At 33.6% G+C, this 19,626-nt stretch overlaps 1 protein-coding gene across 3 annotated transcripts in view; it reads right to left on the bottom strand.

Annotated features, from left to right (window-relative positions):
• The window catches only part of LOC118201099 (receptor-type guanylate cyclase Gyc76C-like), a 1,003,202-nt gene that overhangs the window by 247,915 nt on the left and 735,661 nt on the right, over positions 1-19,626 (bottom strand). For all 3 annotated transcript variants that reach the window (XM_085815395.1, XM_085815398.1, XM_085815396.1), the window contains 3 exons: positions 10,765-10,836; positions 7,429-7,594; positions 1,536-1,685 (listed from right to left, as the gene is read on the bottom strand). In XM_085815395.1, coding sequence (XP_085671521.1) covers positions 1,536-1,685; positions 7,429-7,594; positions 10,765-10,836 — 388 coding nt within the window. The remainder of the gene's footprint in view (positions 1-1,535; positions 1,686-7,428; positions 7,595-10,764; positions 10,837-19,626) is intronic.

Genomic DNA, 19,626 nt, shown 5'->3' with positions numbered 1-19,626 from the left:
TCTTGCTCCTCAGCAACATTAATTGTATTTCTCAGACAAGATATTGAATTAAACTTGAATGCAGGCAATGGTAACATGTGGGGGTTTCAACGAATGTCTCTAAATTTAAATCAAGGAGCAACAGACTCTTTTTCCTCCTCAGATACAATTATATTAATATGTTATAATCATATACCGCATTTTTTCTTCTATATTTTGATTAGATATTAATTAGTTAAATGAATTTGATTAGAATTTTAACTCTCTGCGTAATGACGCTTATTTCAGCTAAGGAATGATTGTATCTTTTCTTCTTTTCATCTCCCTTACAGTCTGAATAATGCACAGCAATTTTAATTCAGGAGCCTATTTTGTCCTTACATTACACAATGCACCAGAACATTCTGCTGTCTATGTACTTATCTGAATATTCGACTACCGGCAGCCACTGGCTTCTTTCAAATACTAGCATTTGCTTTCAAACTTTTGTAATGTTTAGTTTTATAGCTTTTAGACCTTGTAGAATCTCACTTGTTTTGGCAGCAAAAGTCAAAACTCTATGTAGATCTAAACGACTTCGCTATGTCTTAATAAAGAAACAAAAACATACTAAAGGTGTAAAAGACTCTTTTATTAAGAATTTAAATAAACTGAACAGAAGGCACTCCTATTGCTTACAAACTGAACCTGCATTTATGGCTAGAAATTAAAAGTAAGTAATTCAAATTTAAACTAAATCTAAGTTGAACTTAACCAAAGACTATACAGATATATTTATCGCGTAAGCTTGCTCTAATCTACATCGTCGTGGCAGCAAAAACCGCAAGAATAATGCAAAGCCGTAGACAGGAATGCTATCGTAGTATATCAAATAGCAGAGTGACCTTAAGCAGACGGAACACGCATTGATTTAAATATGCTCAAACTCTGACTTAAATACACGAGAACGAAAATTTGCATTCTCGCAGGTAAACGGAAAGGGAGAACTGACAGTAAAGTTTCTGAACATAAAATAACTGTTAATTAATATAAATACCTTACAACCTTAATTTATTTACGGTAGATTAATCTAGATCTAGTTATTAGTGAGTATTATTTGCGATGCGCTTTATAATATTAGTTATCTAACAGTTATCTCCTCATAATATTGTGACATAATTGATTATATCTCATTTAACTTCTGACCTGAATAATCGCTTCAAAGTTGATAAATTACAGAGATTATTGCAGACAAGTTAAATGAATGTTAGAGCAGAAAACACCCATTTTTGTGGCTCTTAAGTAGCACTGGAATTTGCAACAATTTCGATGTAATACGAAATGGTTACATGTACACACCAGGGCCTATTAGTGCCGATCGGTAAAATTGCTGAATCTGGCAAGTCGGCGCGAGTTCAAATTTTGGAGAATTTGCTGGCTGCAAGGAAATTTTCGTGGATTTCTCTACGTGTAACGTAAATACGAGACAGTTTGCTTCAAGAAAGCTTCCATGCAGGAATCCCTTCCCTTAGTTTTAAATGCGTCGGCATAATTCAAGTAAAAAAAAGAACACTTACCAAGAGGTGTAAGATCTGTGCTCCCAAATGGACCTTGTCTGGCAATGATTTCGTGAAGAATAATGCCAAATGCGTATACATCTCCTTTCGGTGAGCCGAATGGGTTGACTGATGGAAACCTCAATAATTCGGGAGCTTTCCACAGAAGATCTGAGAAAGAGAAAAATAGATATATTTGAAGAAATTCGCTTCGCATGTGTTACAAAAGCACTTCATTGGCTTCATATTACATGCAAACGCAATAATTTCTGCAATACAAAGCTACATCAAATCATGAAGCCCTAATTAGGTCAGCAAATGAAATAAATTAATTTCTAAAATACGACTTCTAAAACTACTACGACTTAAAAGGAAAATCTAAAGATGAAAGCCTAAATGAGCTTTTTATTTTTCCAGTACACAATATATTGCAACGCAATATATTACAAAAGTCTGTTGAGATATTAATATTTTCAAAATATTTTCAGAGCTGACTAAATGACTGGAAAATGCAGTAAGATCCCGCTTAGCGGTATTTCAAAATGACGCGGTGGTATTTAAACTGACTGCAGTGCTGGGTTGGTTTAAGGTTTAAAGCTCCAAAAGCCTTAACACTTCCACTGGGTTGTGACGCTAATAGAGACTTTAAAGTGAAACTAATGGTTATTTATCATTTTGAAAACCTAAAAACACTGAAGGGAATTTAAAAATCAGCTTCACCAGTAATTTAAAATTCCAATCAAATGTTCTTAGCTCACTATAAATATTTTCAAGCATTGGTAATTGGTTTATCAAACATTTTTATCCATCTTTTAAACACAACTGCGAATTTAAAAAACTAGAAACGAAAGCTTTATTTTTGATTGGTAATGCTTCAGGCCATCCAACGTATTTATCCGATTTAACACTATGCATTCTAGTAGAAGCGATTTTCTTGGCTCCAAACACAACTTCGTTCATCCAACCAAATGATCACGACGAAATTTCAAATTTTAAATCGCATTATTTGCAACGGGCATTCCGACAATAGAGTGATAAAACCGATATATTTTGGGGAAAACTACAATATCATGGATGCTGTAGGAAACATCAATCTTTTCTAGAATGAGATGATCCAGATCTATTTGAAAGATGTATAGAAGAATGTATGGCCTGGCTTAAGCAAGGATATTGACAAAAGAGAATCCATTGTTGATGTCGAAGAAATTGTCAAGCTACCTAATAAAATAGGGTTAAAATAAAAAATGAGCAGGATACGGATGATTTATTACAAGTTACAACTGTTATAACAAGTCTTTCCGCCGATGATTTAAAAAAAATAGTCCAACAGCAAGTGCATGAAGATGACAAAATTAACTTTTCTGAAGATGAGGAGCCTAAGGTATTTCAAAGGATTTAAAAAAAAAAGTTTACCTACTACAACGAAAATTATGGATCAGTTTATACAAAACAATTAAATTTTGATAGAAGTTCAAAGGTAACAACTACGTACAACTGATGCGGTGTCTTGCTGTGGACAACTGATTGCTGAACAGTTGACGCTAAATAATTTCTTCACATTAAAAAAAAATATTTAAAAAAAACTTTGAAATTATGAGCTGAGAAATAACGGAACAAAATCGAAAAATGTAAGCCGATACTTAAAACTCCATCGGAAATTCTAAGCAAATGTTACTTTTCTATTTTTTAAATTTTTGTTATTTTGCTGTCGAAATGTATGTGGCGTAAGTGTAAAGAAAAGGATGCTGAATAAAAGAGCTAAAAATATAAAAAGAAAAAAGTTAACAAGAAATAAGTGCAGCATCGGATTGGTATACTGAGACTTCAGAGACAGAATGAAAAAACACCGCAGCAGATCCTTTTGGACTATCATTAAAAGATGAACCCCTTTTAGATTTTTATTATTTTAAAAACACTTTCTTTCGTTTTTAGTTAACTTTTATTATTTTTATGCTTTTTTAAATGATATTCCCACATTATGTTATGGATGTTTGATTTTGATTGACATATGCAGTAATTATTGATGGTTGTTTTCGCAGTAACAGCAGACTGTTACTCTGTAAGAGATTGATTTTTATCAAAAGAAATATTTCAGAACTCTGGAATTCCACAGAAATATTCGTACAAGTGTTCACAATATCACGCAGTATAATCAGTAGTTACACTTCAAACAACTAACAACGTTAACTGCAAAGCAATACAGAGCGCACCTAAAGAGAAAACTAATTCGATCTCATGCTCAGCTCTCAACAAAGACAACAGCAGCTAACTAAACAACAAAGCGCAGATGTTCTCTCTTCGGCTTTAAATAGTTTTCAACCGGCCGCGAGATCTTTCTAGTACTTTCTGCTTCTCGAAATTACTGGAAAACAATACGAGGGTGGAATTACGGTTATAGTTAATATAGCGATCGATGACGTTTATTCAATTTCAATACAAATTACCGAGACACCCTTTTGCTCAATGTTAAATGCGCATGCTGTATTCCTACTTTTCCGGCATAACTTTCTCTTAAACTTCCTCTCGCGCTACGTTACACAGAAAAATACAACAATTTTTATTATAATTCTACTAAATTTACGCATCTAAATACAAAGTTCGTAACATTGTCCCCTTCCCAAGAACTCCACGTCCCGAGCTGTACAGTCCCTGGACAGGAAGCCATACTTACGACTAAGGCACCAATGCAATAACAAACATTACAATATAATACCAAACAATATAAACAATAATTGCAATAAGTAACTTAAAACAAATCAAATAGCGAATCAATAAATGGGGCAGATATTTACAAATTTAGAAGCAAATAGAAACATGGTTTTATACACTACGTACTATGGCCATAGTAAAGAGCTAGCCTGTCGTAATGAACGACTCCAGGCTTAGAATTTGACGACTTCGAATTCCAAAACCACACCTAGTCACTTTCGTTGAATTGATGTTCTTACTTACAGATCCGAACTACGACGTCGTTCAGCCTGTTTAGAACTGTGTAAGGACCATTCTAAGGTGAATGTAGTTTAGGAAAATGTCATTTCCGTCAAATTGTATTCCACAAACAATTTTTACAATCGGATTGTCTCCTTCGTTGAATCAATGTCCTGTAGCTATTGTGTCGTATCGGATCTTCATCCTCTCCCTCGCCAAGCTGACTCACTATCGTGCAAAATTATGCATCTCTTCAAATCGCGCCTGGAGATCTTGGCTGTATTCCTCAGACGATGAAGGCGCATCCGGAGAGCGACCAAACAAGAGATCACAAGGCAGACGAAAGTCAAGACCGAAGAGCATCTGAGATGCGGACTAGCCCGTAGTCTCGTGGACAGCAATGCGGTAAGCCAGTAAAAATAGCTATTTTCTTGTCCCAGTCCTGTTGGTTTCTAGTAACCACCAGCGAGAGGTTATAAGGGATGGTTCAATAGACTCGATCTCTTTACTATCCCGACAGATTTGAGGATGTAAAAGTATTGTTTAGGGTTTGTCGATACTGAATAGATTGCAAGGTTCCTTAATTAGAGCCGAGGTTTCTCCCTTGATCGGAATGTAACTTTAGAGGCTCTCCGAACCTGGAAATCCAATGCTGTATCTCTAATAATGTGACAGCCTCTTGATCATACCCTTTAGGTCATACTATACCCTTCAGGCCACTTGTTGAAGTAATCAATGACAACGAGAATGTATTTGTTGTCATCAGCGGTTTATCGCAGAGGTCCCAAAATGTCAAAGGCGATACGTTCAAAAGGTGTTATAACTGCCCTAGATTGAGTTTCTTCGGTCCTTTCCGACCCGTACACGCATCGTGAGAATGGTACCACTTTTGCACATCATTGTTTATATTACTTCAGTAGAAACGCTCTCGAACTCTCTGCAAAGATTTCATTATTCTGAAGTGGCCTCCTGTAGGGCTGTTATGTAGAACTTTAATGATGTCCGACATTCGGGATCTTGGAAGTATCAGCTGTCATCGGAATGTCTTTCCATCATCTGAATTGAATTTCTGGTACAAGACGCCGTTTCGAAAATGGAGTGAGTCCCAGAGAGTCCAATATTCTTTTGTCGCAGGACTATAAATCGAAATACGGTCTATAGAATGGATACAGCTAACATAGCGATCAATTACATTTATTCAGTTTCAATACAAATTATCGAGGTACCCATTTATTCAAAGTTAAATGCACGTGCCTCAGTATTCTTACTTTTCCGGCACAGCTTTCTCTTAAAAATTTGTCTCGCGCTACATTACCCAGGAAAATATAACAATTTTAATTATAATTCTACTAAAATTATCCACCTAAATACGAAATTCGTAACAATAGAAAGAAGGCATAATTTGCACAACAGTTGGGTAGGAATTTTGCTACATTTGAAATAGAAATAAAAGGTAGTAATTGTAAAGAAACCTGATGCAATGTACGCTACACAGCCGGGGAAAATTTTGAAATTTGAAAGTCTTTATCTCTGTCTTTCTCTTTTTTTAGTCATTAGCACATCACCAAGAAGGGAATAGTCGAAATATCAAAACACATTAAGTCTCAGTAGAAATTTAAAAAAATTAAACATTTAATCTTTCGATGGTGTCCAACGACCTCACTCGCATTCCAGCTACGCAAACGGATACAGTGTGCATCCTTTGGCTTCCAGTAAAAATTTACGACTAAGAGATATCACGCGTACTTGGACAGAAAGAATTGCTTATATCGCAACTGCGAAGGGATTAAACCTAATGTATAACCAAGACAAGTTCAAGAAGAAATCTCTATATAATTCTCAGCTATGATCTATAAACTCCAACTAATTTTCACGTTTTTCGACTCTAACGACTGTACCTCGATGCAAAGTTCTTTTATCAAGCAATAATACTTAATCTGGCTTCATATGCCCTCATATGTGCGTCATTTTCGGGGTCTTCATACATCACCGAATGATTCAGTGACAAATACTTGAAATCTTGATGACCGAGGCGATCATGAGCTTTCCAACAGTTGAAGATAATAGTGGCTCCAAGAAAGATTTTCCGCCATATCACCTCCAACATTTTTTCGTGGCATCCTCCACAACGAAAAAAAAAAGAACGAGTTTTATCACACAAACTTGTGGAAGTGAGGGAACAATTTCAATAATTCAAAATACGTGATTGTAGTACGTGATACATGTACTACAAACTACGCAGACCTCAATCACTAAACAAAGAAGATTCAGCCAAACATCAGAAATACATTGGTAATAAACCTCCTCCAAAAAAAAAAGAGGTTGCCATAATATTGGGAAAAAAGCTGATTTCGGGTTACCAGAAAACCGATATTATCGTCAACACTTGACGCCCAACCAAGTGGGATCCTTCTCCACACTAAAACCCCAAACTTCTCACACCAGAATTAATTGCACAGACCACCTTAATTATCCTGAAGAAGCTCTCATATTTTTAAAAACTAGTTGCATTTTCGTTACTTCAAAAGGTCTCGTTTCTCTTGTATCTTAATTCAGAAAATAATGGTCTCCAAATATGTGCTTTAATATATTTGACGAAACACATACTCTATAAAATTTTAGAAGTAGTTTGTTTAATTTCTATTAATCTAAGAATTAGTTAAAAAAATTCCACGTAGCATACACAAGCAAAAGATGTAAATAAAGATGAAATCCATTTCTAGCCAAATATTAAAAAAAATTATAACTTTCTTCATTTATGCTTCATAGAAAACGGGCCATTTCATTCCTGACGAATTTTAGTATTTTCTTAAATTTTATCGTGAACTTGCAGTACTTTCAATCATCTTAGAGGTAAATAAGAACCATCCTTACCCCTTCTTAATAAATTTCACCTAACTCTTAACCGAAACGAACCTTAACGCACCTGTAACCATACCTCGGACGATTTAAAACTTGGACGATTAAAATAATATTTCATACTCACTTCTGTAATACTGGTGCTCGGCAACGGATCCTGTTTCAGCTGCAGCGCGTAGTTCATGCAATCCGAAATCTGTCACTTGCAACACCCATCTACTACTCACAACGCAGTTGGAGGATTTCAGATTCCCATGGAACTTCAGATCACTCTCGTGAAGGAAGATCATACCCTGCGACAGAAGAAAAGAAATTGTATTAAAAGCCCTGGATATGTAATAAATACGAAATTAAAAATAACTGAAATACTACCAGGGAAGTCAGCGAATAAGTAATTAGCTTTCCCCGTGCGTTTTGACATAATGTAAGTGGTTAAAATGCCTATCTAGCAACTAAATGATCAGTGGCTTAGATCGCAGGAACGGATTAGATGATTTTTGCCTATTTTCTGTTCAAATAAAAAATTGTATGTCTCTACAGTGTCCTCCGAACTAAAATGATCATATATGGTATTGTACGATAATGGATTTATATGCCCTAGTAGTCCTTCAAAAGAGGGCCGTAAAGAACAGTTCCATCTCTTTATTCGCGCTCTCGGTGGTGAAAGTGGTTAGTACATCTCCAGGTTAGCAGCTGAAGAAGCCACGGCCCGAATCACGGCGATGGCACGGTTGAATTTCCCTGTTGTTTGCTCCGACAAATTCGTAAATTAGTTTCAATTTAGAAGTCGTTATTGTAGTTTCCATTTTGTAACCAAGATTTGTTCACATATTATATGCACTCCTTAAATGAGTTGTGTCCGTTCCCATAAGGCAAAATCCTCTATCTTAATTAGATTAAATAGCAATCCTATGTAAAATATATAAAACAATAGCTAATATCCTTAAATTTATGATTTCTAAAGAAAAATATGTGTGCGACAGGCCGGGTCCATAAGACACTGAAAAAAAGAAACTTCATTTAGTAAATTTTTCTTGTCTTGGCATAGGGAGCTGAGATAATAAAAGTCTTGTTTATATTGTAGAGTATATGTATAACTGGTTACTAATTAAAATTAATTGATAACTGATTAAATATGGCAACAGTTAATGAATTTTGAACTGCTCTAATTATTACGAAATTATGCGTTAAAAGTGAAAATAAAAAAAAAAAAAAAAAAAAAAAAAAAAACAGAAAATCTTGAAAGACGATCAAACGGAAAAATTAGTCTTACTAGATCTGAAAATGAGTGACACCAAATAGAACTGAAATAAATTTTCGGGGTCTTAACTTTTTAATAAATCAGGATGTGTTTGAAATTATATCGAATAACTAAATAAAAATATTGTTTTCTCAGTACGCCAAATCCGATGTTGAATTACTTTTGCATTTCCTAATAAAAATTTAATTGGGAAACTACCTATTAAAATTGTGACGTATTAGAAAGTCAGATTGAGAATCTATAGTTACTATTATTATATTTTATTTCCATAACTACACATAAGTTTTCCGAACCTCGGAAATGCTAAAAAGTTCGTTTATTATCTAATGGCTTCTTAAATCTTCCATTTAGTTTCGCCTTAAATCGTGCATAATTTTTTTTAAAATTTTGTTTAAGAACTTTTAAACACTTATTAGATTGAACACCCCACACAACTCCGTAGCGGCCTCAGCATTTCTAGGAATTTTGCTTATGTAACAATGTTACCGTCTTCAATATGTAACTTGAAGGTCTGGTTGTCCTGAGAACTTTTTTTCTGCCTTCTGTTCAGGAATTTTCGGAAATGTGACATTGCTTGGTCATTCTAGCTGTTATGCTGTTATGGCTTCTTTGAGCTTTGGGATGGTACATCTTGACATAATTTTTTACATCTATTTATTTGGCAATGTTTGTGCATCAGATCTGACATGATAAGTTGCCGTACATATATTATCGCATTTTTGTTCAAAAATGATCCCTGGATTGTCTCAAAAGAAGTAAACAAAGGCAAAAATAGTGTGCGCAATCCGAACTCGAATCGTGATCCAAGCAAGTGTGGTATACCGTTCAAAAATTTTGCTTATAAGCCGGATGTTATACCACGTTGAATTTATTTTCAAATAGGCGTATACTGAGATACCACTGTATTCCTTTGTTTAACATATCACATGATATGCATGCAAAGGATCTCTTAGTGAGACATTAAAACGCATTACCACTGTGCGAGTAACAGCCATTGTGTGTCTGAAACATTCATGTTACCCTTCTTCAAATGGATTACAAGTGCTATTGCAATTCAGCTGGCGTATACTACCAATGAGTAAGAAGCAAGTTCGAGGTTGTTCTTTGCGCTTCTTTTGTCGCTAACCAGAATAAAGTTCACATATTTCGAAAAAGTTGTTTAAGAATTTGTGCGCTTAATATCTAATGTTTTTCCTAAACTGTTGATTATATTTGTGAGAAAAGTAAAATGCTTAAGTACTTTTAAAAAATTACACACTGATGACATTTCTTTGTACAATATTTCGCCATGGAAATTGAACACATTTATTGTGTTCACCTGTTATCAATTTTTGATATGATTGGGTGGAAGGACAGATTTTTCAGCATATTCACTACTTGAAAACATTTTTATTACTTAAAATTTTTTGTCGCTGAGAAAATTCTCGTGATATCTGAAAAGAAGCAGCTTCAGATTTTTGCGTTTGGTAGGTTTATATCTCTGTATCAAAAAGTGAACAATATTAAATAATTCTTTTTTTCAAACTAATTCTCCATGCAGTTCACAAGTACGTGCGCTCTTTGCAGACACAAAACACAACGAAATTTACAGTGATGTCGAATAAAGTTTTAAATTATAATTTTTTTCTTTCCTTTTTCCAATGGTAGGCACTTGCCTATGCCGGCATCGGTCACTCCTAAGGCAAGATGTAGGGGTATCTCCTTATTATGGAGGCACCTAATAGGTGGCCACCATTGCCTCCTATGAAGGGACAGAAAATTTTTACATCCATGCCCTTTCCGGGATTCGAAGCAGGGCCCTTCGGTATCACAGTCAGACTCCCCTAACCACTATACCGTCTGGACAGCATATTTTGTCCTTAATCGTATTGCATTTCATTAAATATATTAAGATGTTTTCATATATTAGCTAAAACAAAAGTTCTAATCATAGATTTTTAAGATTAAAATTTGTTTTTGAGACATAAGTTGGTAATCGTCGTGCAACGCACTGATAAATTAAAAAATAATAATCAAAACAATGTTTAAAGCACCTTCATGGTTTAAAATTATTTAAAACAGCTGGAAATTGCAAGAAGACTCTTGTTTTGGAAGGTGGTTAGTATTACACAGAGCTGAGAATTTTATAATAACAAGAAAATTTAAGTGTTAACTCCAGCAAAAGCATTCTAATAATTCTGAAAGATAATATCAAAATTTTACCTTTATTAGATCGAACACAAGTGATGCTATAAACATATTATCCAACTTCATGTCATCATTTTCGAGAATATCCTATGAAAGAAAAGGAGTAGAATTACTTAAAAAAAAACAGAGAAAAGTATTGTTGATAGTATTTATTTCTAGGTATACGAAGAGATATTTTCAAACATGTCTTTGCAAAAATGAAACGATTTAATTTATTCTCTGGCATGCAAAAAAGAAAATTATCTTAGCATAAATATGTTACTATAAAACATTTTTTTCCGTCTCCATTCTTGTCTGATAAATGCATGCAAGATTAAAAATAGTAGCGAGTAAGATCCAAAAATAGTTTGTGAAATGCATTACAGCTTCACGTTGAATAATGAAGTAAGTTTTTTTTAACATTTCCTCTATCATTAAATTAAACATTCTTTACCAAAATTCCCTACTTTATTTAGCGTGTATCATTTTCAATAAAACCAACATGGCTTTCAAAACCTTTTTTTACTAAAAGAAGAAAAAACAACTTTTTAAATGTAGATTAAAAACGATATTAGAATAAAATATACGAGACAAATTGAAAGTATATTATTTAAGTTCTTGTCATGTTTATTTGAAAATATCCTACAGGCAATTTGTTTGTCTAATGTGCATAATAATGAGGTGTGTTTCGCATTTTTTTCCTTCTGCATGGAATTCACACAAAAAGCTTAGCACAGAATTTAAAAAGTCTGATCAAAGTTAAAGACACTTTTTTAATTGACAGAAATAATGCTAGAGCATACATTAATTTTATTAACCTTAGTAAGGTTCATTAAATTTGCGGAGCTTGAAAAATGTATAAAAAAGTTAAATCAAGTATTTTGTCCCCATGCAGTACGCATTATATATTGCTACTTTTGGAGGGGGCGGGAGGGAGATAATTATAATATCAGTGCAATCATTCATACACATTTTTAATTTGATTTAGTCAAAAGTATCCAATTAAATTTATTCTACCTATTAGAATGTTTCTCGATTATCAAGAAGAAGAATCAGTTGAACTGCGAATTAACAGACTGCAATTTGGAGGAGTTAAGTTTGTTTATTACGATACGATGGAAAGATTACTAACTCAAAGCATCATAAAACAAAACTAGCTGCGGTAATACAGCCCTTTACGTTCGAAGTTTCTACATTTTAATCAGGTGTTTAACATATGAAAGTATATTCAGTTTAAAAATTCTAGTTTAATATTTCAAAGATCATTGCATTTTGATTTGATATCTAGTATACGAAATTGTGAAATAGCTTTATAGACTGGTATTACTCCAGTAACGAAATATATTTGAATCGTTATGCCTTTAGCTGTAATTGTACTTAACTATAGAGTATTTAAATTGTATTGTACTAAAATTATATAATGTAAACATATTCATTGTAGTGTTTTCCCACTCATGCACTTTAATATATGGTATTTAAATGTTCAAGTTTTATTGCTATTATTACATCATGATTTGGTATTTAGTCCACGAAATCGCTTAAAATAATTAAATTTCAAAATCTGATATTTTACTTTTTAAATAATTTTTCATAACTCTAACCATTGATCTTTTGGTGTTTTATTCAAACTCTTTCTATAGATATATTATTTTCAGTTTTCTTTTACAATTCCTACATTTATGTGCTTCGTAATGAAAATATATAATTTTATATTTGAAAGTAAATTGCCCTTCTTTTTGGTAATTAACAATTGAAATTTTAAAACTGCATATGTATATAAATAGAAATTATACTCTTGAATAAGTTTACAAAATTGAATGATGTATTGACCTAATATCTATGAATATATTTTATCTCTAATTTCATTGCAATTTACGCAGGCTCTGTCTAAACTTACTAAGAAACATTTGTGTTATTTTTAAACACTACTGCCGTATAAGCAACCTGCTGAACCGGTATAGTGGTTAGTGACGTTAACTGCTATACCGATGGACTCGAGTTTTGTTGCCTAAGTAGGCAACGAGGTTTGTAAGCGTATAGTGGTGTGGCAAGGAGGCACGAGCCGAAAGTCCTTTGAGAGGTTGGGGTGGGAGACCCTCGAACCGATCTGGAATGTTCTCCTTCAAAATTGACGTGGAACTGTGCAGTTCCTGCGGTGGAATTGCACGACCAATGGTTTCGTTACATGGTTAAAAAATAGCCTCTCAATTTTAAATGTTTGCACGGGTCATCTTACACGACTGACCTCTTAGCTTATTTATTGAAATGAATTTTTGACTTTTTTCTTTCTTCGACTTTTTCTGACTTTTTTTTTTTTTTTTATTTCTTGCTACTTGTTTTCCGATGTGAAAACTACATTTTACAGAAATCGCTTTTAATTATTCATATAGATACCTATTTTATTAATTAATGTTGAATTTTTCTCATAAATCCTTGTTTAAATATCCCATCAGTGTAATTGCAGAATTTTGATTTTTCCCATTTTATAGACCAAAAATTAAGCTTCCAAATGAACATTTTGGAACGTCTTAAGAAATCTGCGTGAGCTTTAGCTGTTTTCTAAAACTTCTTGATCTTTTGTTATCATGCAGCTGCAAACAGAGGGTTTCAAATTCAAAGATTTTAAAACCTTCCATTGATAGGAACCTCATTACTTTATTTTTAGTTACGTGAGCAATTTTATGACCATCAAAAATTATTATTTTTTACTTTACAATGCATTTAATTAAAACCTTTGTAGTTGAAAAATATTTGTTTATTTTTTCTTCTGTTGCATTAATAATGGCAGTAAAAAGGCGAATGTGTTCCCTGTCACTGCAATAGAAAGAAAATAAGGTAAGAACATTTTACGTAATTACGTTCACGCGTTAAAAATAAATTATAAAATAGTTGTTAAAAACATGAGTTGAAAAACGCATACACTTTGCTATAATCTCAGTATTTATTATTTTATCTTTGAACTGTTATCGCTTGTATTGTGCATTGTATCTCGGCGACCAATTTTTTCTGAACTCTTTCGGACTAGACGCAATTTCTGCTTTTCGAAATTTCATTCCTTATTTAGAGTTCTCTTTATTTTATTACTTTTTAATATAATCTTTTCTCATTTGCAGTGTTATTGTGCATTTCTTTATTTACTTTGTTAGTGTTATAATTTAGTTCTGTAAGCTGAGTGGCGTACTTTGTGGAACACGAGGAGTGGAAATCAGAGTTAAGAAAAACAATAAATAAGTAAATAAATAAAAGAAATACTCATAAAAAATTGAAAGCTTTCATATTTTTATCACGTCTAAAGGGACTTAAATAAAAGTCTTAAAGGGACTTTTAACCTGCACATACATACACGTTTTGACACCCGTCTCGAGAGCATTTTGGCAAACGCTCCTTTGCGTTAAAAATATTTAAAAACACCATAATCTTTAGAATTTCCGATAGACAGTCTAGCGAGCTGAAGATAAAAGTGTTTTATTCCGCGCAGTGTTGACACTGCTCGCTTTAAAACTGTTTAGTTTTAAATCCAAAATTCATTAAAATATGAAAAAAATGAAATAGATAAGAAAACAAATTGAAAATTCGGGCTTCCAGGTGTCTATATTTGTGTAGAGGACTAGGTTTTTCAAAATTTAATGGCTCTAGGTACCGTTAATTTTTACAGTCAGAGAAATATACATGCATTAATGAAGATTCTTCATTATTTAATTTCTAACATTTGGTGGCAACAATTTGAAAAGTGATTCAACGGTTTTAGTCATTCGACGCAAAATGCCGTTTCGAGCCTTTCTGGGCTAAAAAAAAATTTTATCGCTTATTTTCTTGTATAATATGTTTTCTTCTTTAGGTTAGGTTACTTCAGCATGAGAAATCAGACAAAAGCAATCTCACTAAAGGGAGAAATACCTTCGTGGACGATTTTCTAACAGAAACTCGGTCGCACCCTTGTTACCTCTGAAGAAATCCACGGAAACCCGTTATAGCGGAAGATAGTGAATGAGAAAAAAATAGTTAAGAGGGAAAAATGACTTTTATAAATCCTATGTAGCTAAGATTAAATATGCATGTAAGAAAAATAAAGAATACGTCAAAGATTAAATTAGCAACGTAAATTTCCCTTCTCAATTCTAAAAACAGTAAACTCTTTCTGCACTGCGTTATTTCTAGATTAATCCATGTGATACGACTCGCCCAATCTTACAAATTTTTTTTAAGAGTTTGTAAGTTAGAATTTTGTAAGATGCGCACAATCTTACAAAATTCTGATGATGTAAATGAAACTAAAACTCAAGCAGCCAATAGTAATTTTACAGCAACATTAACTATTCCATCAAAATGCACTGACAACCAAAACTAGCTCAGTCTCAATTAAGATTTCACCCTGAATATAACGCACTTGTTTTACTCTTCGGCTTAGCTGAACAGCAGTCTGTTTGTCATAAATTTCTTTTCGATTTTTTATTAAAGTAACATACACTTCAAACGCCACCTGCGAAAATGGCTTGCGCGCAAGACTGTCATGCGGAATTCGGGCGAATGAAATCTGTTTCCTTATATATGGTTGAAAAGAAAAATTGAGACGTTTAGACAGAAATGGAGCTGAAGGGAAGGGGTAGAATAGATGGGTAAACAGTATTCTGAAACAGTGAACAGAAATTTTTCCTAAAATCATAAATCAAAATTTTTCTGAAACGGAGAATAGACTTTTTTGCTCTTAATTTATACAATTATTAATAATATAAAAGCACATATAAGTAATAGGTACTATACAAAAATTAGATTCTATACATACGTACTAGATATATGAATATACATTTATAAGCCAGAAAATTATACTGATGTTTTAGATAAATTCAACATACAGCACAATACTACGCTTAATAAAAATAATTCATCGGGATTTGAAAGCATGTAATTTCAAAATTATCGACTGAATGCGTTCTTGATAAACAAGTCATGAAAAAAAAATATTTAAAATTTCTAAATTATTGCGTGCAAACGTTCTTGCGATACATCACACAGCGAATGTGAGCTGCATGTTTCGATTCCACAGAGATATCGCTACATTTTTCGATGGTTAGACAGTTCAAGGGCACTTTTGCAGGCGTAATTGTGAGAGCTGAGGATGGCCAAGAGAAACAAGGAAAAAAATGAAATAAACTGGAAAGAGTTTCTCGCATAATTATTAAAAATATACAATGCCGCCCTTCGCAAATTTGGCATTCCTTAGCCAACCATATGGAAGTTTTAGCGATGGTGCTTTCTGATGGTTTCAACAGAAACCAGATCTTTTGTAAATGTTGCAGCATTTAAACCGTGTGCGATACGAATTTTGGAATCGCAATGCATGAAGTATTCACGATCACAAACTTTCTGTTCTTACGCATTTGAATAAAGTCACATTATAATTTCACATTACGAAAAAAATATCTGTAAAAGGACATTTAAACTTTTGCACACAATTTTACAGAATTCCGCTGTGAAATAATGTGGCAACTAGAACTAACACTCTTTTTCTTGTATCAGTCTCGGGGATTTCCGTTTGCATGGCGAATTGGGTTTATGTGTTTGGTTGCATCTTCCGGGATTTACGTTGCTAAAAGACCTTTCTTGCTTTGAACTATTTTCATGGGGTATAATAGGTCCTTTCGGTTTTCCTTCTTCTCTTGAATAAAACGAATCTCTGTATTTGACACTGCAAAACCTCTTCGCTCAGAACAGTGTCAGCGTATTTCGATATTTTGCCATTCAACCACTACCTTCTTTGAAAGGTATAATAAATTACCAATTGTTGTGGGAAATATGAATTATTAGAAATGTCTGGACGCCAGTTTATTGCGGTTGATCACAGCATATTTGAACTAAAAAGAATAAGAAAATAACAGGGGTAGAAAAACATTTTTTTTAAATAGCTCGCAGTATTTAAAAAAATATATCTCCACGCCACATTTCTTTACGTCAATCGACTCATTACTGGTCATATGGAGATTGGATGAGATTATGTTAGATTAGGATGATCGATTAAAGCAAAGAACAGGCCAGCTGCCTGCCAAAGATTTTAATATGGTTTATCTGAAAGAACGCTAGGGCTATCTGCCTGAAGGGAGAGATTCTTTTGTGAAGAACTCTGAAGGAAAACTGACTCGTACTTATATTAAATTTTAAAGAATTTTAACGAAGGGAAACGCAAAAAGCAGTCTTTATATTGTTCTCACACGTTTTTAAGACGAAAACATACGAATAAAACAAACGATTCAGAAAAATTGGAGGGGAAAAAAAAAAAAAAAAAAAAACGCATTTTTTATAAGCATTCGCTCTTGTAAATGCTTGTAAAAATATTTAAACCGTTCAATTTCTCTTCATTAACATTTTACGTTCATGGAGTAATAAATACTTTGTTTCGTATTAGCATTATGTAACAGAACATGTGCTGTACCTTTGAAATGTAGGTTCAGAATTTTCCCACGTTATTTTAATTCATAAAACTGACGATCAATAAACTTTGAGGAAAAATAAATACGTTTATGAGCAAAATTAGGCAAATAAACAATCTTAGATATTCGTTAGGATGCAGGTTTGATACATTATCTAACGATCTGGAAGACGACAGCTTTTCCTACTTCAAGAAGAATATCAGCTATGCTCTAGACGGAATTCGAACTGCCAATCTTCTGCTTGCCAGCCGAATAAGCTACCAGTTACACCAGAAAACCACGTAGCGGGGAGGGGAAATTTCCTTATATTCTCTTCCCCGCTGAAGTAGCTACTGGGGAGCACAGAAAGAGGCCCAGTCATTCCGATGCAGATGATGGCGGTTTATCATGCCCCACATTTTAGTCAGGTGTCACAGTAGAACTGCCAAGTTTTTTCAAAACAGGAAGCACGAAAAATCAGCTATGCCCTCGCAGAAATTTGAACTTTTAATCATCCGATTGCTAGCTGAACGTGCTACCGGTTACACCATTAGAACATACGCTGGGGAAAATAAAATGTTCTAATAGTCTTTATGAATATCTCATTATTACCCCACTGGAAAATTAATGGATAGAACCACAGAATGCTGGTGGTCACAATCGAATTCGAATAACAGCGATGAGACTGCGTGGGACTTTTCTTACTTTTCCTTATCTGCAAAGAAATACTAGTCAGTCTCCCTTTTAACGTTCTCCACGAAGGCATCCCTCCCTTGGCAAAGGCTTCTCACATGCTTATTTTTACTCAAAATCAATGAAATATACCCAGTTTATTGTGGGATGCACTTTTACTAAATTTCTTTAGTTATGAAAATGGACTAAAGCGAATAGTGAATTAAATTATCTTTCAGAAGCACGGATTTTAATTCAAAACGATGGCAAAGAAAATTTTCAGCTTTCGTGATTTAATTAATCAAGAAGTACCAGTATTAATGATTATGAGATCAATATAGAGAAGTATTGCCTAGTGTATTGCGAAAAAAATCCGATAATTTTAATTTTTATGCCATTTATATTGATGTTAATATAATTAATTACCTACTGGAACAGATTTATTTTCCTTACTTGTTGCAGAAAAAAGATTTTTTTTTTAAATTTTATAAAAAAAAGCATTTAAAGGAAGCGAAAAGAACTCCTGCGATTTTCTATAGGATACCAATCAATAATGAACCCTTCTCATTGTATGATGTCAATTATATACATTTATTCATGAAAAATGCAAGCCTCTTAAACATTTCGAATTAAACTGTTCTGCAAGAACAGTGTTCATTTCTTTACTTTAGTCATAGACTGACAATGTAATTTGTCTGAAACTTCCTCATGAAATACGCATGTTTAAACTGTGCAAGAATACTTTTGAAACTTTCCTCTGTCAATATTTGCTTACCGAAGTGCTTTCTTTCTTTTTATTGATGAAATGGAGGTTTTTAATCTTTTAGTAAGATTGATTTCTACTTTTGTGTACATTACTTTGTTCTTTAAAATAATCTGCTCTTTTACTTTAATTAATCATTTAGAAATCATTTTGATGGTCGGAAGTTCTGATACCCTCTCAGCGTTACGGCCGGAAAATTCTGTATAGAAGGATGGCTTCTTTATTCATTACACATGAAAATTTCTGCTAGCTTTTAATGTATTCGTTTTCGATTTGGATGTATATTGAAAGAAAAGGAATCAAGGTAGAAAGTGAAAGAGTAGTCCTTAAATTAAAATTAAGAAAATGCCACTTATTCATGAAATTTTGACGAACTTTGAAATTTCAGGGCTAAACCCGTAACCCTCGGTGGGAGGGCAAGAAACGTACAGCACAAATTAACGTAGTATATGTTACCCATAAATACAGCTTGTCGTGAATAACTTTAATACAACTCTGTTGCCAAAAGATTGATATTTATATAAATTTAAGTTATTTACCTGAAAATAAAATATTTAAAAATATTTTAATAAGGATAAAGGATTATCAATGGGAGCCTTTGCGCTGAAATGAATATTCGAATGCATAGTATTTCAGTTGCACTCAGATCAAATATACCGATTTTGCGTCCATGGCTGCTTTTTTACACGTGCATGACGCTCCTACGTTTTAAACGGGCAACAACGTTTCTTTTCTACGTATGGCAGCCTCTTTGTTGCTCTTTGTTGTTGCAGAATTTCATAATATCATGAATGAAAGTCCATGTTCACAACGAGGAAGTGGATGTCCAAGCAAAAGAAGTAGTTAGTGGTAAAAATGCAACTAAACTAACCTTTCCATGGCTAAGCTCAAGATGCAACTCGAAAATACTTTTCAAAAAACATAGCAACAGTGGTGGGATTCCGCCTACCAGAGCAGGCACACATACGACCTATATCCAAAAACAAACTCCGTCCCAAACGTCGTAAATAGACAAATATCATGGCTAATCGCAGGCCACGACAATCCCAGGCCCTCATA

The sequence above is a fragment of the Stegodyphus dumicola genome, chromosome 4 (genome assembly GCF_044657685.1).
Source record: "Stegodyphus dumicola isolate Sdum_Otavi_A_Nest chromosome 4, ASM4465768v1".
Classification (NCBI taxonomy): domain Eukaryota; kingdom Metazoa; phylum Arthropoda; class Arachnida; order Araneae; family Eresidae; genus Stegodyphus; species Stegodyphus dumicola.
Note: the sequence above shows the minus strand (reverse complement) of the source record. Positions and strands in the feature narration are given on the sequence as shown.